Genomic DNA, 21965 nt, shown 5'->3' with positions numbered 1-21965 from the left:
CAAAGCCTTCAGGCTTGACTTACCAAAGTTTTGCTTTGAATTTAACTGGATCGGAAAGAGAATAATACATTAAATACAAGTAGTATGTTTAACATCACTAAGCATCTAGGTAGCTCTCCCTAGTACTTAGTTTATACATTTGTCTGTTGGATAAATTCCAAATGGTACCTTTTAAAGCTGAGAATTTTTGGATTTGCACATGCTCCACCGTCCTGTGATAAAACCCCCTCAAAGTTCTCACTATTCTTACCAATTCCTTCTGGTTTCGTACAAAATGCTGTATTTTGGTTCTTATTAACATAGCCTCTGCAGGCTCAAAGACCTCTGTAGTGGACATAGAGTTACAAATATAAAATTGCATTTCCTTGGAAGAATCATGAACTGCAAGTCTTTCAGTTATTCAAGAGCTAGTCAGTAAATACACCAGGAAGTGACAGTTTTGAGAGTTGAAACTTTATTCACAAGGATAAAACTAAACATCAGCGTAGTGTTTATGGGAAGCTGATAATCTCTCATACAATGTGATTATGTGGATTTTTAAAACAAGGAAATACATGCAAATAAATATTAAATATAAGGTACCATCCATGAAATTATAAAAATTCATAGCAGCAATGCCAGAAATAAAGTTTTAATTTGCTATAAACACTACTTACATTATGTCCAGGTGAATTTTTACAGTCCTTCATGAGGTAACTTAGCACAATAAGTGAGCATGAAGCTGAAAGGCACAAGAAATAAAACCTCATGCTGTTCCAATGCTTTGTGTTGTTTTGCTCATTTCATGCTACTTAAATAAATGCACATGATAAATTCTGAAACAGAGATGGCATGATTTAACAAAGGCTTGTAAAAGGTTTTACTTAGGTAGATTAAGTATGATGGAAAAATTGGCATTTAGGCCTTGCTGAAAGCATTTCTCAAAATGTGATTACGGTACTTCTGCTTTGGTGACAATTATTTTCACTAAGTTGTTCCCTCAGTAGTTAGAGGGGATTTAAAAAAGGTTTGAAGAAGTGACAGCTTAATCAGAGAGAAAAAAAGACCCACCACAAACCTCTGCTTAATCTGACCAAGATTTCACATGGTCATCTGTCATGGTACAGGTTTGTTACCACACATGTAAACGCTCTATTCCTATGTCCTATTTTGTTTGTTACATACACTTTTTCCAGCCTAACAGTGGAACACTTCCATAACTTCTATTGCCAGAACAATCATCTTGCTAAGAGCTGTGGAAGTAGCAGAAACTTTTCTTTCCGGTTTGCACACAACTAATCAGGGCCCTGAAAAACTAGCACCCACTCTTGAATATTCATGAGTGAACTTATTCCTCCAGTGTGCACTCATACAGCTGAAAATTTCTTCTGTCAACATGCTGCCTATTCAGTTACTTTTATCAGTCTTTTTCTATTCAAAGCACTTAAGGGCAGATGTTAAATAGAAACATCAAGCATATTCTCTATGTACAGAAAGCTATTTAATTATATTGCAGGACAGCAGTTGACATGCACGCGTAGTAGGCAGGTATTGTGTTGATGGTCACACAACACAGAAGCTAGTTACTAAATTTACTGAAGAACCTGAGGTGCTTAATTCCAAAGTCAGCTGTGAAGTGGATGTTAGGCAGGACAGGCCTAGGAGTTGCCTGCATAGAAGCCAGCATGCTAAATGTACATAAACCAGCCTGAGAGCTGTGGTGGATTTCTACAAACATGTCTGACTTCCCCCCTGGAGCTCAATTACAAGCATTATAGCAGAAGAAGGTAACCATCCTCTCCAATTCAATTTTAACCTGATGAATGCAAAACTAATCTACCCTGCTGGCAATTTGGATTCTAATAAAATGATTAAATAATCCCATGCAAAGCAATCTAGCTTCAGGCAGGAAAGATTCTGAATTACACCCCTTAATATCCAGTCCACTTTCTTGGTAATGGGGGCTGTGAATACAAGTGCAGAGAGACTTGAGAATTGTTTTTTTCTTTAATCTCTGCTGAGTAGTCTGCTACACCATGGAAGTTACTTATTCCAAGAAGTCTATAGACACAGATATTCTTGGAGCTCATATTTGGCATCTTGCCTCTAATTTGTAAAGGGAGCCCAAATAACAGCTGAGTAAAGATCCCTAAAGCTTGTTATCAAGTGAGGCAATAAATCACATCCTGCTTTTAAAGGTACCTGTTTTCCCCCAGCAGCTCACATAAACATCAGGGAGGGTGACAATCATCAGTGTGAAGGCATTCTCTGCAAGAGCCCTCGCAGTTTTAAGCGGGCAAGAGTTTAGAATAGCGGTGTGGGGGTGTGGGGAGTTTTTGGACGCCGCTGGGGTGTCAGGGGCGGTGTCCCGAGGGGGCACCCGGGCGGTGCGGGAGCTGTCCGCGGTGCTGAACGCTGCTCCCGCATGCAGAGAGGGGACACGCGAGTCTGCCCACGCTGGGACTGCCCGAGGGGGTAGGACTCACCCAGGGGGGTGAGGTGTCCTAAGACCAGCTGTGGCCACAAGCTGACTTCTGCACGTTTGAATCCAGAAGCAGCTGATGGCAAAGAATGTCCTCTTGAAGCACAAGTCATTTTCCTGTCCCTGTGAACACCTGCGTACTACCCGGAAAGGCACACGTACCACACAAACCCAGAAGGCTTGTGCATTCAGGGGATATTCCCACGTGCACTGACAGAGATAACATGCATCTGTTAATAGCAGAGGAGGCCCTTACCAGATACTGTTGTTGGTTTTTGGTTTTTTGTTGTCTTTTGTTTTCCTCAAGCGAACCTTAAAAAGAGCGTTCAGGAACATACACTGCATTACCTCCTCTATTGGTCGATCTTCAGAATGCTGTTCTTCTACCCAGAAAACTGCCAAGCATGTTTTCAACTGCAGCATTAGAAAACTTACAATAGAACTGATTCTTTCCTAAAACACACGTTGTGTCCCACAGAGTTCTCTTTTTCTAAAACTGGTGATAGCACCTGACCTTATTCCTGTAGAAGTCTACTTTTTTTTTTTTTTTTGGCAACCATCATATTCTGTATCCCTGTAATTTAATCAGTTGATCAGTCAGCTCGCCCACTCAATAGTAATAAGCCATTGACCCTGTGGTTTCAGACTGGATCAATGCTATGCTTAGGTTTTGGACAGCTGGAGGCTTTGTGTGCAAATAGGAAGAAATTCTTTTAACTTACTTTAGGTGTGATAAATTTTTCCTCTGATGTGTTGATTACATTAGCAGACTGCTTTCCCTAGAAACCTTTGTCCAACAGCCTGCAGGCAATGAGCAGCGTATGCTTTAGATTCTTGCTGGGGATGGCATACTTAAGCCACTTGGTCTGGTATTTAAGGATTTTCAGGTATATTATACAGTTCACTGTTCTCAGTTTGATTCACCTGCAGATATCTTAGCTGAATGTGGCCTGACAAGTAGCAGCGTAGACACTGCTGCCAACTGTGCCTCCACTACTGATGCTGTTGGCAGGACACTTCAGAGGTTTCATACTGCTGTCTTGCTGGACATAGAAATGTTCCAATCTCCAGCGCTCCCAGCTCTTCCGAAACTCCATCTGAACCTAACAGAAGCCAAGAATAAAACAAAAAGCATGAATGTACAACTAATTAGATCTTTAAATTAATCCATTAGAAAAGCACAAGGATAAAATAAAGATACTGTATTACTGAGAAAAGCTCGCAATGCTTTAAACCTGCAATATTATTGCTTTGAATTATCCGGTTCTCATTAGTCCATTGAAGGGTATTCCATATTTAAAATAATGACGTCATTCATTTTTACTTGTAGAAATAAAGCTTTTTTTATGCACCAGGAAATCTAATCTTCATTATTTTATTCTAAATTATATTCAGCTGCAATGGTGAATGTACTCTAAGCTCTACCAGCACTAACAATAAGTTGATTTTGCTTATCAGTCATGAAATGACTGAAAAGACTGACTTCCTCTTCAGTTCTGTCATCACAGGTATTCTCCAGAGTTCTGTTTTAAGGTCTGTTTTGATTTAAACAGTATTACATCTTGGATTACTTTTGTTCTTTGAATACTTGTTTTTTTTTATTCCATACAAAAATAAAGATTTATTCAGAATTGAAAAATCCCACAGTTTAGCATAAAGGCTCTTCTTCTTCCCCCCGCTTTTAAAATTTCAGTTACAATATCTCATTCCAGAAACTTTTGGTTTTTTTAAAACTAGAAAATATGCTCATCCAGTCACATGTTCTGGGCTAAGCTGTGTAACCTTTCTAATAATTTGAAGCTTATCTAGGGTCTGGTAACTGCTAAACAAGAACACAATTTAGATCTTCCTGTTCCATGGGCAAAGTTCTTGTCATTTGGGTGAAGTAAGAACCCCCATTAGCTTTTAACACATAAGACAGAGAACATAAAATTGAACCCTTTTTACTCTAGAAATAAGCAGGAGTGCAACTACTGCAATCAGTTCATTATGCTGTTTACTTCAGCTGGAAGTAAATTCACTAACAGGTGGGTCACCCAAGTGAGCCTTCTCTCGAGTTCCTTTTTGTTTCCTTTTAGGGTCTGGTGCTGATCACCAAGGGACTAAATAGTCTGATGACAGTTCCACCCAGGCTGCTGAAACTGGGTGAATACTTTGAGGGAAACTTCCTAGCCAACCAGCTGCTGTATGTCTGTCTTCTCTGCTTGTTTGTTGTGAAATACTGAATCTGGGAGGCAGCCCTAAAACAAGCAAAGCCTTACACAACCAGTTGCCCACCCCTGGTGGTTCCTCTGACAGCAGTTGTCAGCTCAGGGCTAAAGCTCTTGTGTTGAATATTGTTCTGATGAGAACCAGCTGCATCTCTACATTTCTGAGAGCAGAATCTGGCCATCACAACCCAAATGGGACAGAAGGAAAGATGCTGAGATAGAAGCTTTTACTTTACAGTGAAAACAGACACCAGAAAAGACAGTGTGTCTGGGCTAGCTTGGTATAGAAGAATGAGGAACAACAGTCTAATAAAGACAAAGGGACCAGACTGTCAGCAGGAGAAGAATTGACCATATTACTACCCTAGTACTTGGTGCCTTTTGTGGACATGGAAAAATAATGGTTTAATAGACAGCACTGTGAAAAAGCAGTTATAGACATTTACAGGCAGATTCTGAAAGAAAGCATGAATTTTCTTACTTGACAGAATAAGTCAATAACAATAGAAATGGGTATCTTTGAATCAGTCAAAGGGAGGAAATGAGTCTTCTTTCATCTGTCTGGATATGACAGGCTGGATCCTAGAGCTACAACACAAATAGGCTGCAAGAAGTAAATAAGATGACCTAAACAAAAGACTATCAGAGATGATGTCTTAGGAGTAGATCCAAATGACAGGATATTAGTTTTCCCTCCAAGGCTAGAAAAAGGGTACAGGGCAGCTCTGCTCTCCATGTTAAACTGAGCTTTTTGCCTGGATGGCTGTGAATGAATGACCAAGAGAACAGTTTAAGATTATTTTGTAAACAATCAGCTCTTGAGCACAAAAGTTGGTCTGCAGATCTTTTGGCAGAATAATTAGTCTAATAACTTCCATGTTTGTGCAAGTTTCCCCAGAAAGAATCTATACAGGGAAAAGGGAAATAAGAACAAAGCTCCTGTGACAAAGGAGAGGAAGGAAAATTTTCATGTAGGGCATTTTTGAAAGAGAAAGGGAAAAGGCATGAGAACTTGGAAAAGAGGAAGGAAATGGAGGATAAAGGTAGAGAAGGCAGAGAGAACTTCACAAAGAGAGCAGCTGACCGATACAGATAATGGACAAGGACTGTGGCAATGAATCTGTAGTCTGATTACAAAAATTGAAGTTTGAAAAAAAAAAAACCAAAAAACCAAAACCAAAATAAACCCAAAAAAAACCCTCCCAAAAAACCCAACAAAAATCCCAACAAAAAGCCAACTATCTCAACAAATCACAATTAAAGAAAAATAGGTCTGAAATGGGATGGAATGGAGCCAGTGGATGAGCTTAATGGATAGTCTGAATAGAGAACAAAGAAATGAAAATAAAAACAGAAGGCTGGACAGTAATTAAAAAAAAAATCAGAAGTCCTGGAGCCACGACAGATTCTTTAAGGTAGAAGAGACTGAGGTGTATTTCCATTGTGATAGGAAGGAGACAGCAAGGAGAAACAAGACTACAGAGAATGAATCCTGAATCAGCTTAAGCTAATTTTATTGTAAAGGGGCAGCAGGTCTGTGATTTAGAGCCCAGTGGCATCCTGGCCTGTATCAAAAGCAGTGTGTCCAGCAGGAATAGGGCAGTGATTGTGCCCCTGTACTCAGCCCTGGTGAGGCCACAGCTTGAGTACTGTATTCAGTTCTGGGTGTCACATTGTAAGAAAGACACTGAGATCCTGGAGCATGTCCAGAGAAGAACTACAAGGCTGGTGAGGGTTTTGGAGGGCATGGCCTGGACTGAGGGAACTGGGGTTGTTTAATCTGGACAAGAGAAGGCTGAGGGAAGATCTTACTGCTCTCTACAACTCCCTGAAAGGAGGCTGTAGAGAGGCCCGTGCTGTTCTCTTTTCCCAAGTAACTAGCGATAGGACAAGAGGAAATGGGTTTAAGTTGTGTCAGGGGAGGTTTAGGTTGGATATTAGGAAAAAATTTCTTTACTGAAAGAGTGGGTGAGGCATTGGAATGGGCTGCCCAGGGAGGTGGTGGAGTCACCATTCCTGAACGTGTTCAAGAAGCATCTAGATGTGGCACTTCAGATTATATGGATTAGTGGTTGTGGTAGTTGAACAACGGTTGGACTCAATTATCTTGAAGGTATTTTCCAACCTTAACGATTCTATGATTAGAATAATTCTTAAGGAAAGCAACACTAATTGCAGAGAAACTGATTGTATTAAGCCCAGCTCATTTTGCAAAGAACATTGGTGATAAAAGGCAACCTGACGAGACCTTGTTGTTGGTTTCAAAGCAGTATCAGAGAAAATCCAGAATTCTTCAGGTTAGATATGACTAAAAAGTTGACATATTTTAATGTTTTTCCATAAGTAGATACTAAAAAAGGACATTAATATCACCTCTAGCTTAATTTCTTCTCTTGATCTGGCACCAGGACTTAAAAAACAAAACAAACACTTTCATTCTGTATGATTGAGGAAAAAGAAAAGGAGTTAATGAGTCAGACAAAAATAAAAATGTAGCCTATACTGCAAACAGCAATAGTCTTTGGGCACTTATAGTCTGTCAGAAGAAAAACAGGTTCTCATTTAGTTCAGAAAAAAATTCTCATAATGTAGGAAAGAAATAGAAGAGACTTGACCTAATCAAACTCTTCACATGGCCTTATATTATGGATGCTGCTGACTGGCCTTGACAAAATCCTTCTCCCAGCAAGAGTTAGAAGAAACAAACTAATCCATCCTAGATTGCCTGCCATCTTTCTGTGAGGCTGAGCACAATTTAGCTGATTTTCATGACTTAAATTACAAAAGCAAGAGAACTACAGCAGCAAGAGATTTGGAGTAGCTCTTATAAAAGTAGGCAGGTTATTTCACAGGAAGTTCCTGCACATGAAACAAGCCTACCTTTTTCAGGCTTTGTAATAAATTTTGGGCTGTGGTGAAACTTTGCTTTTATATCAGATGAAGGAATTTATTGGATGTTACTCCCAAGGCCTGGCTGCAGCTACACAGGAGATGTGAAGTGAAGGAAATAATGATGCACCAGCACACAATGCTGCATTGCAGGGTTAAAATCACAGGAGGGATTTGAAACAAATATTCTCTAATTCATTCTTGAGCAAGGCCTGCTACTACCCACCTCTGACTTTTGCAATCTGTACAATTAACACATTCACTTAAACAAACTCTTACCCAGAAGCTACAAAAGTGAACGGTCTCCTGCAGGGTTTAATTCAGGATACCTGCTGCTTTTCTGTTGTTTCTAGCCTGGCCAAAACAACACAAGTAGAACATTTTTCTGTTGACTGGAGGCCTGCCACTCAACAGGTGATCTTGAATGACAGTATCACATTTAAAAGTAGATTTAGCATGAGTAAAACATACTGATGTGAGGTAAACTTAATAATGTGCTACCAAATTAGTGTTTGCATCCCTTGCAAACCTGGCTGCTGAATGAATGATCACTTAGAAGGTAACAAAGATTCCTGCAGTACTGAAAAACTAGAATCCTCTTCCCCTCAGCAAGGCTGAGATTCAGCAGAAGTTACAGAAGATGATACTTGCAATCCATTAATTCAAAGAAGTCCTGGCTAAATTTCTTCTGGGCCTGTGGGACAATGATGATGCCTTCAAGTAGCTGGGCCATAGGGAAACCAAATGAGAACAAACAGGATGGGCATTAGCCAAGAGGACACCAACCTCTCCAGCCACCTAAGTTCTCAGAATAAAACAGGATCTACTTCCACATTCACCAAAACAAGCAAATAAGAAGCACTCTGAGACATTAAGAGCAGCAGCTATAATTCTTAATTAAAGAAAAGCTCCAGTAGTGACAACTATACAATTGTAAGCAAGACAACTTGCAAGACTTCATGTCTATAAATAGTGGCTGTAAATTACACTTCTTGAATTCCTTCCAACAGCATTTGTCTGAGGAGTTACACTGTGTAGCTGCACAGAAGAGAGTCTGTAAAAAACATAAAAGCCCTGGACAAGAACAATTCAGCAGTTTAAGACCATTTTCAATTTCCATTTCCTACAGTGGATGCTGATAACACAAATTTAAACAACTAGTATCTTTCTCACCTCATTATTGATGAAACAGTAGAGAATTGCAACCATCAGCCCCTGAAATCAACAAAAAACAGAAGAGCAGTGAGCAGAGTAGTTCCCTCCCTTTGTCTCCATCTTTCAGTCTCAGATGGGACAAAGCCCTGTGGAGCCTCTGCAAGTTTGTTTGGCAGTCTGTGGTCCCTGCCAGCTCTGATGGCACAGGACAGGTTTGTCCAAACTAGAGCTCAAAGCACATGATCTTAGGAAAAAGGATTTAATGTTTTCTCCAAATTGTTAGTTTTTCTAGATTCCTTTTCCATTTTTTTCCTACCTGGTTTCAACTTATAAACAATAAGTAAACAATTAACAGTGATCTTAATTACAGCTCTGCTTGATAAACAGGGAACAAGTGGAAGCAAGGCAACTAGAAGAATAAATATTCCCTTAGACAAGGAGAATTTTTAAACAGCCATAAGGCAAGAGCTAAATAAAAATCTAAGTAAACCTACATCTTCTTCACATGCAGTTAGATCTGTAGACAGCTACGTCCTGCAGCACAGATTTTCTAAGGAGTATCAAGAACACTGGTGAAAGTACAGAATTTGCTTTCAGTAATGTCATTATGCAATTACAGGAAATTACAGACAGTTTCATTAATGCCTTAGGTGTCCCATGGGAAGCAGATATTAATTTGCAGATAGGAATACCAGTTTATTGTAGTAAATTTAAGACATTGAAAATAACAGTATATGATACTAACATCTAAGTTGGCTATCAAAAATTAGTCCTCATAATTTCCCTTTCACTCTCATAATTCTGTCATACCCAGTGATAATCTGAGAAATATACAGAACAGGGAACATGCAATGAATGGCAGAGAAAGCAGACCCCCAAATAGCAGTAAAAAAAATAAAAATAAAAAAAAAAAATCTTATCCACATGGGCATAGTATGAGTGCTACCTGGAAAGAAGCAAAGGAGAGTTCAGTAAAAAGCTTCACAAAGCGTAGCATCCCTCTGGCATGCTCATCAGTAATAAAGGCAAAGATGACTTCATGGGTCCCCAGCAGTGGGATCAGAGTCAAGGTAGACTTGGCCAGCCTATGATCACAAAGGAAAAAAAAAAACAAACCCAAAAAACATTATCATGATGATCAACTCAATGATCACTGTGAGTCACTGTTCTGCATTCTGCTTCTGTGACACTGTAAAACTGTCCCTAACACTCCACTGCAGACCACTTCTTACTGAGAGCAAAGTTCCATGTTCAGCTATCAGCTGTATTTCTGAACTCGGGAGGCCATATGCTTTCTTGCACTGAGATTTCCTCTTGTGTATCCTTCTCCCCATCAGTAAGTGGGAAAGATGACCAAAATCTACCTTGTTGATAATCTGAAAGAAATAATTTATCAATAATTGGAATCTTTTAAAAATACCTTGGCAAAGGGAGGAGTATTCTGGTGGGAGTGCTACTCCTTCCCACCTCTGCCTTGTATTAAATCTTCAAACCAGTGTAACTACCCATTACTGCAGAACACTTTATAAAATTAAGACAGTTGAACTGTCTTAAAATGAGTGATAACTCCATGATTTAAACTGCAAGTTCAAAGACATACCTTGTAAAGGAAAAAAAATATTTTTCACCTATGAATGAGCAATGCTCAGGGACATAACAGGAAAACATTCACAGGAATGGTCCTTAGGTCTCTTTTGATAGGCATACACACTAGCCACCAAACAGATTGATGCAATATACCTGAGCCTCTTTGGTTTCTAGAAAGTTTATGGGGCTTTACAGGACTATCCTTGGCCACAGACCCTATCAATGTCTCAACAACCTGTCTTGAGACAATTCAGTAGATACCGCTAGCAGCAATCACTCATCTAGCAGGCCTGTCAGTACTTAGTAGATCTTGTGTGCTCTATTCTGAATCATTTAGGTTGGAAGGGAACTCTGGAAGTCTCTGGTCCAACTCCAGTAACAGCAGGTTACTCAGTGCTGTGGCCAGCCAAGCCTTGAATATCTCCGAAGTCCTCCACAGACTCCCTGGGCCTCTCTTCCAGCATTAGACCAATCCTCTACTGTGTTTTTTTTAATTCTGATATACAGTTGGAATTTCTCTTGCTATAAACTGTGACCTCTGCCCCTTGTCCTTTCACTGTGCACCTCTGAAAATACCACAGCTCTATCTTCTGAATAACCACCATTAGGAAGCTGAAGGCTGCAATTATATCCTTGCTTAGTTTTCTGTTCTCCAGACTGAAAAAACTCTTCCCAGCACTACTTTCTATGTTACCTGGTCTGTACCCTGAACTAGGTGCAAAACTGATAAAAGTCCCACGGGGTTGGAGGGACACAACACTATGTTGTGTTTATACTGGACAGGCTCAACTTGGACACCAGACACAGTCTCATAAGTGCTGAATGTAAGGGATTGGCCACTTTCCTTGACCTTCTGGCTACACTCTTGCTAGTGCTGCCCAGTATGCAGTCAGTCTATGCTGTCAGAAGGGCACACTGCTGAGCAATGTTCAACCTTTTGTCCTCCAGCATCCCTGGATCTTCTGTGAAATTGCTTTCTTCCCATTCAATTCCCAGCCTGTACTGCTGCATGGTTTTATTACCTACCAAGTGCAAAACTCCCAATGTTTCCCATCCACTGACCTGCCCACTGATCCTCCCCAAGGACACTGGTCCTCAAGGATTGAAGGATAGTGAATCAAAACAACTATTGCAATCACACAGCTCACACATGCAGGTAAGCACAAATGCAGATTTCCTGTGCTTGTAGGCAGATCACTGCATCAGCAGATAGGAGGCTTACCAGCAAATCTTGTGATGGAAGCTCTGCTCCACCACCATCTGCCTGAGATAGAGGTAGAAGAGGATGCTAACACTGAATTGGCTCTGAAGACACTGCCTGGATAGAAAAAGGGAGTTATGTAGGTGTACAGCAATCCCCTGGCTTATTTAATGAATGCTGATTATTATAGATGGGCTATGTGGAGAGCTCTGCCTTACACAGGAAGCCAGGCAAAGCCCTATGAAAAGGCTTCATGGATAATTAAGACCTTCTTAAAGAATATCCTTTCCCCTGGCAAGGGAAGAAGTTTCTCTATAACTCTAGTCCTCTGTGGAGAAAAGGGATTCACTGCCATAATGAACAGTGAGCTCTCTCTTTGTCAAATGAATGGCCAGCAGGAAAGAGGTAAAGGGAACATTGGTCTGAGAGCAAAACACTCCTCTCCTTTCATATCCAAGATAGCAACTCCAGGATACCTAGACTGGTCCTTGTTTACAACACACTCCAACTCAGCAATTCTGTCTTCCCACTCCCCCAGAAATCCTTTTCCACTGCCCCTGAGCAGAAAAGAAGGGAAGAAAAAACATTCTGGTACGTGAATACCTGACAACTGGTCTTGTCATCAGAAGGATACCTATGAACTGAACACTTTTGGGTAAAGACTGCAAAAGCTTCTGGCTATAGCCACAGCCTTGGACAAAACACCAAGACTAATCTTAATCAGTGAAGAAGGTCCTGTTGCTGGGTAAATCCTCTTCTGATATAGCCAGTTTACACAGTGGATATTTGAACATGCAACATGAAGATATCCATTAACATGCACCTCTGAGAAATGCTTCACCTGCATCAAACCTTCCTTGCTGCTTTCAGAAATCATGAGGGCAAAGGCTTTCTCCATTCACAAAGTTAATTTACAGTCAGACTTTTAAATGGTTACAAGCCATCAGAATTGGAAATTTCCCCCCTTCCACCACCACAAAGTTTATCCTGGCAAATAGAGACCACATATATTAAAAACAACCAACCAACCAACCACAGTAGACATGAAAGCAAAGCCTAAAGCTCATTAAAAAGATTCCTTTTCAGTGCTTTGAGCTCTAAACACACATTAGGATTTCCAAAATTTCATGTGAGATAAAGAAGGAAGGTGATATCCTAGGCAACTTTATACTCAGATGAGAATGCACCAAAATCCATATGTGTCTAGTGTAGAAGGCTGCAGCACTGAAACACCCAACTTCAAACTGGTGAAGTCAACTGCCACTAGCAGTCCAGCTACCACAGCATGTAGTTCCACTCCAGTTAATCCAATAGCTATCTTGTTATTTCTACATTATTTTTCAGACTTCGGTATAAAAGCACTCTTCAAGATGCAGAAATTAAGGACATGCCCATGAATCTTAGCAAGGTGATTAAATAATAACAAGAAGAACACAAACACAGACAGGGTGAAGCCTGCAGAACACAGGTTGAACATTCTTGGGACAAGCCTGACATCTCTTTTGAGATTATGTATTCAACACTTAAAGTTCATTCCAGTAACAACTGGCAAGAAGAAAAAAGATCAACACTCAAAATGACCTGTCTTGCTCTTCACTAAACTTAGAGCTTTTATTTCTATTACTCATTATTTTTTCCAAATCTGGACAGGTTATCCTATTACAGTTGGAAGGGACAACAATTATCATCTAGTTCAACTGACTGACCCAAACTCAAAGCATGTTATTAAGGGCATGTTACTGGGGCATTGAGCATCCCCCTAGGAAGCCTGTTGCAGCATCTGCCCACCCTCTTGGTAAAGAAACTCTTCCTAATGCCCTGTCTAAACCTTCCCTGCTGTGGCTTTGAACCTTTCCTATCACTGGATACCAGGGAGAAGAGCTCAGCACTTCCTTCTCTGCTTCCCCTCCTCAGGAAGCTGCAGAGAGACCAATGAGGTCACCCTTCAGCCTCCTTTTCTCCAAACCAGATCAGGCCAAAGTCCTCAGCCACTCCTCACAGACTATGCCTTTCATCTCTTCCACCAGCTTTGTTTCCTTCCTCTGGACACATTCAAGGACCTTAACATCTAGTACTTGCATACGGTGCAAGTTATCTGCTTCATAAATATTCACCCAGTATTATGGAAGACTTTGAAGAGATGAACTGGGAGATCAAGCCTTTTTTTTATCTGTAACACAGGTGTAACACCTGTCCTGGTTTTAACAGGAGGCTTTTCTGAGGACTGACTGTCCAAGTAGTCATCCCAGTGTGTGACATCACACCTGGGCATTACTCAGGACTGTGATCTTTAATTATCTTTGTCAATCCACCCTTTTCATGCATCTCCTTGTATACTTCCATTTTGGTGGGCACAAAAATTGAGACCATCATATGACATACCTGCATTTTATGTCAGTTTTGCACATCAAGTTAGCTTGTAGCTTGGAGATGATGATGCATATAACTCTGATAAAGATCAGGAAATTTACCTGGAGAAAAAAAAGTAGTATTTATATCATCATCAAGAAACACACACACATAACACACTGGCTTGTGCAAGCATATGTAGGTCCCTGTGCATCCTGCTGCTCTGCAGCTGCAGAATTTGCCATGGAACTCAACTCCTTGCTAAGGAATTGTGCTCTAAATACATGTTCTGTGAATGCACAAGGGCCCTTTTAAAACACAGGCAGCTCACTGAACAAAGCAGATGAGCTTAGCTTCAGTCTCTGAGGAGTGAGAAATGGTAAAGGTACGGGCTGTTCCATTTGCCACATCTGGAGGTCTGAGACTGACAGTATTGTGGCTGCAGAATGTGGCATTTCTCCATGACACCACATAATTTGTTGCTCTTCTGTAGTCCAGTACCTGGAATGTTATCTTCTACCTCCCTGTAGTACATGCCACAGCTTTCTGCACACAGGGGAGTTAACCAGATTGCTGCAACATGCTGTTTTCTTACCCTGTGCTTCAACTACAACTTCACAGCGTGTGGCCAAATTAAACAAAGATAATGCCAGTCGGGAGTTCCAGTAACAGAAACTAATTTGGTTTCATAAAATCACATTCTGAATGAAAATGTCAATACCCTCCGAGGTTATTAGCCTTTAGAAATGCACAAAAGCCATATGCACATTTGCTCTTTGTACTGTATCATGTTCTGTTCTCATGGAAATCTTCCACCTCGCTGCACATACCCCTTACTCACCCCAATGGCGATGAGAATAGGCAGTCTGATGATCAGCCAGTAATTCATGTTATAATTTCTGGTCCAGCAACTAGGAAGAGATGGCAAAAAGAAATAGACAAGAAGAAAAAAGTTTCAGTATGTTGCTAAAATCTCCTGCTTTTCAATCTGTCACAAAGCAGGTGACAAACACCACTGAGGACTCGATACCAGGAAAGCACATCATGCTCACATGGAAACAGATGCAGTTGCTTCTTAGAAACACTGAATGCTTTGTACTATTGCAGCTCTCATGATCCAACTGGATACTACTTGTTGGCCTTTTTTGCCCACTAATGGCTAGCTCTCCTCCACAATTTGCTTTGAATTATCATCAGTCAATTGTGAAGACTTACTCCATTAAAACCAAGGTCAAATTTATCACGTGGCTGAAAAGAAAAGAGGAGAATCTGCGTCAGAATTCTGACTGGTCGTTATCCTCCTCTTTCTGCATTATTTTTAAAAACATATTTTATAATGTATTTTTTAACTCTTCAGTCTTCAATGTCAGGTCATCTTGTTATTTAACCATTTGTTAGTTAGAAACAGCAAACTACCCATTACCTACCGCTACTTTTCTCATATAAATATTTAGATCATTCATCTACTTTATTTGTCCTTATTTTCAAAAAGGACCCCCTAGTTCCAACCAGAAGAAAGCAATTAAGACAGGAAACTCTGCTTTCTTCAGTGTATATGTGAAGGTTTCAGGTCCAAAGGGAGTTTTAGAAGTTATAAGTGAGTAAAATCAAGTTCCCAACTTCTGTTGGCCAGCTGACTCCTCTGCCTAATAATTAACATGCTGCAGGCAGTATAATACTTTATCCTCCCCATAAGTTTCCTCTTAGCTTTCTTAATTCCTGTGTCCTTGAGCAATATTGGAGAACAATCACAAGAAAAGTGATGCCTCAAAGCCACAGTTTAGGATCACTGTTTTGAAGTGAAATTTATACTGACTGTTAAATAAATGCAGCCTTTTAGGTCCCACCCTGGCCACAGCCAGCCACTTCTGACTGTATCATGTGCCCACAATGCTTGGGGTATTGGTACAGTGTTCCAATGTCATTTCACTTGTTGCTGCAGTGTCAGCATTCTTAATATTTCTATGAAACAACTGCTACCTTCCTACCATAGTGCTCAGAATTAGCTAAAAGCAACAGTAATCAGTAAAGCCAGCAGACTGCTGATCTACAAAGGGTGCAGAACAAACTATGAAGCAGCAGTACAGAAAATAAAGATTCCTTCACAAAACAAGTTTCTCTTCATCTCCAAATCTCATCTGCCAAAACATATACGCTCAATTTTCTTTAAGGTTTCTTAATAGGCCTATGGAACTTCAGCTTGGGTGATGTTGGTGGAGAGGAAGCTCTCTCCATCCTTGTAATGCTGCAGTCAATTAAGGAGAAACGAGCACAGGGTGCAGCATGTGGTAGGGATCCATCCAACACACCCACATGCACCCACACACTAGAGAGGAAAATGAAGCAGTTTGGCAGGAGCAAATCCCTATCACCCTGCAGATACTGTAAGTCCAGCAAGAGCTCAGGATTTAATTTTTCCTTTTAGATTCAGTTTAATGCCTTTAACAAGCAGCAGTTCCATAACCTACAACTCAACTGTATTTCTGAAAAAAAGCTCTATGCATTGTGAGGGTACCTGAGCTGCAGTTTGAGTACCAGAAGTTCTTTACCGGTGTATGTGACATGGAGCCAGCTTTGTGAAGCCTTTAAATTAGTTTTATTTGAATATCCTCAATACCAGTGGGATATTAGGAATGGATGGAAGTGGAGTTCTAATTTTCAGACTAGCAGTAGTGGAAGCAGAAGTAATTTTAAAATTTTCTGATAATGGGGGAGACAGAGATTCTTAAACTCTGCTACAATTCTGGCTGTATTAATTTGCTTCCTGTGGCACAGAGAAGTTTTAGCTACTTTTAAATTTATACAAATATGTGCAATGAAAATGCTATTACAGCCCAATTAAACTGTCACAGCTATTAAAGTGTCAAACAAATAACAGTGATAGACTGATACATGATTTGTTGTCCATCTGTGCTCTCTGGGATTGTCACACTGATAAATACACCAACATCTACTGTGTTTAGGTCCAATCCTGCAGTTTACTCAGCACCACTCAGAAGATGCTTGGCAACAAATGCTACTGGGAAGTTTCTGCCTTCGCTTACCAGTTTGGTTTCCTTTTTCTAAAATGAAAACACCTATCTTTTACCTTGAGCTGAATAGCTCAATTTCTTAAAATTATTGTAGGCTGGCCCTCTTGCTCCCATAATTAATTGCAGATAGAAACAAAGATGTGTAAGTATTAGCTCTGTAGGCACAGTCTAATAATTAAGAATCATAGCTTGCCTTTAATTATGTTTGCATTCTCAACAAAAAATTTGTCAGTAGCTCACTTTTTAAAACAGCAACTGCTTTCTGAAGGATTTTATATCTGTACATGTAAGGAAAGAAGCCAGTCTGCAAGTAAGCTTTGCAGGCTTCAGACCTTCATGCAAATGGCTATGTCCACAGGACTGTCTCAAATTCCCAGCCCTGACCACATTTACTTCCAGTTATTCCTCATAGCCAGGGAAGTAGTTAAGTTACAAATTAAATTTACAGCCTGCTGCACACCCGTGGTGACAGCACTATGGCAAACAGCATGAAATTTACCCCTGGCTGCTCCAGCAATCGCCCGCCCAAGGCACAGAAATTTCGCCTCTCAGAGAAGCTGCTGCACGTGGTTATTTATCACTGTATTTTACAAATATTTATCCAAGATTTAGAAAATTCAATAAGGTGCAAAATTGTCCCTTTTAAGGTTTGCTGAAGGCAGAGAATGACAGTTTTCCATAATAGAAAACATAAATCAGCTCTGAGTACCATATAATGTAGGAGGCTCATCATGAGGACTTTGAATACATTTTCTACATCAGTGGGATGAAACACCCATGGAACGTCGACTGTTCACAGGCTGCATCTTCTTCTTATTTACTGACAATTTCGACAAATCTTGCAATACATCAGCATGGCTACAATCTTGCCACAAAATACTATAAAGTCAGCCTTGAAAAGGAAAGTCAAAAAATCCTAGCATTGCTTAAGCCAGAAAAGGCAGGCTATGACATAAGTATAATGACAGACACACAGAATAAAGCTGTGTTCTTAATACTCATGAACACCAGAAAAGTCTGGGGTCACTCTGACTATGCTGAATTTTCACACTACAGCATCTCTAGGGGTGATCTAGGGGTGGAGGGTGAGAACAGAAGGAAAAAAAAAAAAATTCAAAACCAACTTTCGGCAAAAGTGCTGGTTGGATTGTCTGGATACTAAGTAAGTGGATGACCCAATAAATGCTACATTTAGAAGAAAAAGGTAATAAAATTATTAATTTCATCACAAAACTACCCAAATATTTTCAGTCACTGTCATATAAGAAACAACCACTTTCCTCTCCCTCTTTAAAAAAAACCAAAAAACCAAACCAAACCAAAAACTAACCAATTATAATGGTACACAAAGCATACATAAAGGCCACCATGGTAAAAGTGGATGAAAAGTACTTTGCATTTTGCCCCTGACTTGTGTGATACAGTTGACTGCAGCAAGGCTGATGTAAGCAGACAGAGAATGTGCCTTTATTTTAAGATCTAAGTAAGAGAGGGTTAAACAAGAACAGGCAATCACATCTCTGCTGCTGGGCATAAGCTAACCACTACAAATTGTGGGCAGAATCCTGTGGGAGGTTTTTGCCTTTCTCCAAAGTATAACTGTAAGGGCTGCTGCCAAAGGCACTGTGTGAGCAGTGGTCTTGGTTGTGTATGATGACTTCTACTCTTGATACACAGAAAAACAAAACACACCTTTCCTTGACCTGCAAAAGGATAGATTCATTCAGACATGCAGAAAAATCTGATCAGAAAGAAACCTATGCTCTTTTCTGAACTGTTATGCAAGACCTGCAGACAAAACAGAAGCAATTATGTGAGGTTTCAGCACATTGCCAAAACAAACCACACTGAACAGAAAGCAAACAAAGACCTACAAGTGCACATACAGAGCAAATGAGATAGCTAAAAAAATCAGAACTAGACCCACCCTTCATCTTCATAAAGATACTTGACAGTTCCCCAGAGGATAACAAACAGCATTGGCACACCTGAAAAGAGAGGAGAAAAGGTTGACACTGACATTAAGAAAGAGAGGAAAAGCAGAGAGGACAAACCCCCCATATAATGATGAGCAACATAATTAATGGGTGGCAGGGTTGCAGCTCCAGCACAGCATTGATGGCTGTCAATGTTGGGAGGAGGAATCTAACCTGCAAGAAACTAATATATGTAAACACATTTTCCCAGGCCCTCATGAAGCTCCTAACAGGCATGAAAAATAATCAGCAACAGACCATCACCCCTACACTCAACCTATACCAGCTTTTCCATAGAAAGTTTCACAGAGGATCCAAGGGAACAAAACTTCTGGAAGCTCTGCTAGCCTCTGTATTCACACTACAGAGAAGCACAGTGTGCTCTGACCTGAACCTTTCCATCCACATTTCTGCCTGTAGGTCAGCTGTGCTCAGGAGACAGTCACCAGGGCTGGAGCACACTCAGCCCCATGTACCCCCCCCATGGCAAAGGGCAGTGCAGGCACACAACACAGAGCAAGAGTGCTCAGGTTTCTGCTGCAGAGAAGTTCCAGCTCTGGGCTGCAGTACTGGCACAGACTTGAGTAGGTGTAGCAAATACTGCAGATGCATCAGGTCTTGAGAAAAGTCTTGGTCCTGTGCTTGGTCCTAGAGCAGGCTTAGCCTCAATGAGCAGGATGAGGAATTTTTGCTAAGGATTGATCAAAACTCTTAAAAATGCTTCTGCTTACTTCCTTGGAGAGGGTTCAGTGCTGTACTTACATTGCATGGGAAGGGCAACATTGAGGGTCCTTTGTTATTGCATTCTTAAGAATCAATGTAGTAAAGGACCATAAAAACATCAGTGTGCAGCAGTAAGCACTGCACAGAGCAAATACACAGCTCCTGACAGCTAAAGCCACAAGAAAATTGGTGATATTTTGCAGTCTGAAAATCTACAAGCAGAAGCTGTAGTGGGTATTATTAGTAAAACCCTTCTCATTTGTTGCACTGTATTCTTTCTCTACAATCATAGCAGCTAAATAGTACGACATGAAAGAGCAATATACTGGTTTCTCTTTAAGCAATAAAGAGGGGGAATAAAGAACAGCAAGAAAACCCTCAAACCAATAACTAGAATAATAGCCAAGATAATTAATTCAGCAGAGATTATTGGAGCAAGTAGTTAAACACATTCCATGGATGTACCTGATACTGAGTGCACGTAGCATTTTGAGAGTGAAGTCCCTGAGAAATCTGTGCTGCTTTGATAGTGGCAGAAGAGATAAAGAGCAGGGTCATTGTCACTTCCAAACACAAATGAGCCTTTGATTAACATAAACTAATTATAGTTTGAATTATTCCTTTCTTGACTTTGCTGAGAATTAAGACATCTTAATATGAAACCTCCAGGGTAAGACACCAACACTAAGAGTACAAAGGCTGCATGTCTATGGAGGAAACTGATATGACAAAGATAATGATTTGTGGATATCTCCATCTTCTGGATACATCAGATATCTCTCCATATTTAATTTCATTACTTGACAGTTGAATTGAGAGTCTGTTATTACTATTGCATTTCAAAAGAACCTAACTAGAGAGAAGCTGGTATTACAGAACAGCATCAGCATCCTGCTATGAAAATATGCAAATGAACAGGCAAGCAGGTACAAGGTGACATGGATACACTCTCCCATTCCCACTTGTGATGTATGCCCCTGGTGCCTTGGTGTTGCAACACCAACAGCGACATTGTTTTCCATGCTAGCAGTACAGATTTTCATCTGTGACAGCAAGGCTTAACAGTGCAATATATACACATAAGCTTTGAGCATCAGTGCAAATTCTCAATACCTAATTAACCTGTATTAACTGGGACAAATGCAAATATACTCAGTCAAGACAGATTTGTCTGGCTGGAGCAGGCAGTGGAAGTGAAATGTATACAGCTCCCTGAATGAACTGTACAGGTGACTATCATCCATTACCAGAGAATCAGCACTGTATTACAGCCCTGGGCTGCTAACAGCAGCTTTTCTCATGTGTGTTTCAGTTCTATGCTTCTTTCTCTTACTGTTGCTACTCAAAGACTAAAGAAAAACAAGAAAAGTGGGTCCAAGAAAAAATTGTACCCACTTATAGGATGAGCTTCTTTAGGATTAAAGCTGAACTCCTCCTGGTTTTGCTTTTTGTCATACAGAAAGCTCCAAGATTGCTCTTTTCCCACATTAACTGACCACAAAAAGGTCTCTGAATTCTGAAAATAGCAGCATCTACCTTTGTCTGTACTGCATTGCTTTTGAAGATGTTGAAGCCAGCAACAGCCTACTCAGAATAGCTTCTGCCACTTTAGCTCCTGCAGGCTCATAACTGACCAGAAATCTTTGAATACTATATGGTGATCATAGAATCTGTGAAGTGTACTAGGAAATAAGAATACTGACAGATCAGCTAAAGTTCAAATGACAGGGGACAGGGTATCTGAATTATAGGCTGCAATAATAATATGTGTCATAGATGATGAGAAAGAACTCCTAAATCAACATATTAACAACCCACTGCATGAATAAGCAGCACAACCTACATATTTATGCTCTAACTTACATATTCTACACCTGACCAGGTGTCTGCATAACAATAAAAAGGTGGAAAATCAGGCAGTCAGGCATTATCCAGAATGATAATAGGAGGGGGTAGTTAGGAGAAGAAAGTTGTGAGACATTGTGCACAGGAACCACTGTTTGGCTGACATTTTCACAATGCTCCACTGTCCCTAGTGAGCAGAGAGGAGTAATTGGTGTTGCTGTTCATGGAACCTACCATGTCCTGGTAACAGCAGAGAAATCAGTCTCTCCATTGAATTGGTCTGATACATTTTGGTAACAGAAAATACCACAGTTGTTCTGGAGTCCAGAAAGGAGTTACCATGAAAGGTGTCACCAGGTGGTGCTATTCCATATCGCCTTCCCTTCTGTCCCTTACCTCGGGTGCAAAAAAGTTTTCTTTCTTACAGACAATGGTGTTTTCTGTTTTCTAACTTTGTATAGTACATAAAGGCCATTTCAGGGGAGAAAGATGTACGAGGAGCAAGAGAGTTTCCCCTCATCCTCACAGGCTGATTAG

General features: G+C 40.4%; 1 protein-coding gene across 2 annotated transcripts in view; it reads right to left on the bottom strand.

Moving 5' to 3' along the window:
- Positions 1 to 437: 437 nt before the first annotated feature.
- The window catches only part of GLP1R (glucagon like peptide 1 receptor), an 86309-nt gene continuing 64781 nt past the window's right edge, over positions 438 to 21965 (bottom strand). For both annotated transcript variants that reach the window (XM_071739369.1, XM_071739370.1), the window contains 6 exons: positions 18812 to 18872; positions 14694 to 14763; positions 13886 to 13974; positions 9662 to 9800; positions 8734 to 8775; positions 438 to 3564 (listed from right to left, as the gene is read on the bottom strand). In XM_071739369.1, coding sequence (XP_071595470.1) covers positions 3397 to 3564; positions 8734 to 8775; positions 9662 to 9800; positions 13886 to 13974; positions 14694 to 14763; positions 18812 to 18872 — 569 coding nt within the window. In that variant the 3' untranslated portion in view covers positions 438 to 3396. The remainder of the gene's footprint in view (positions 3565 to 8733; positions 8776 to 9661; positions 9801 to 13885; positions 13975 to 14693; positions 14764 to 18811; positions 18873 to 21965) is intronic.

Source organism: Heliangelus exortis, chromosome 3, assembly GCF_036169615.1.
Source record: "Heliangelus exortis chromosome 3, bHelExo1.hap1, whole genome shotgun sequence".
Lineage (NCBI taxonomy): Eukaryota > Metazoa > Chordata > Aves > Apodiformes > Trochilidae > Heliangelus > Heliangelus exortis.
This window is presented reverse-complemented; position numbering and strand designations above follow the sequence as displayed.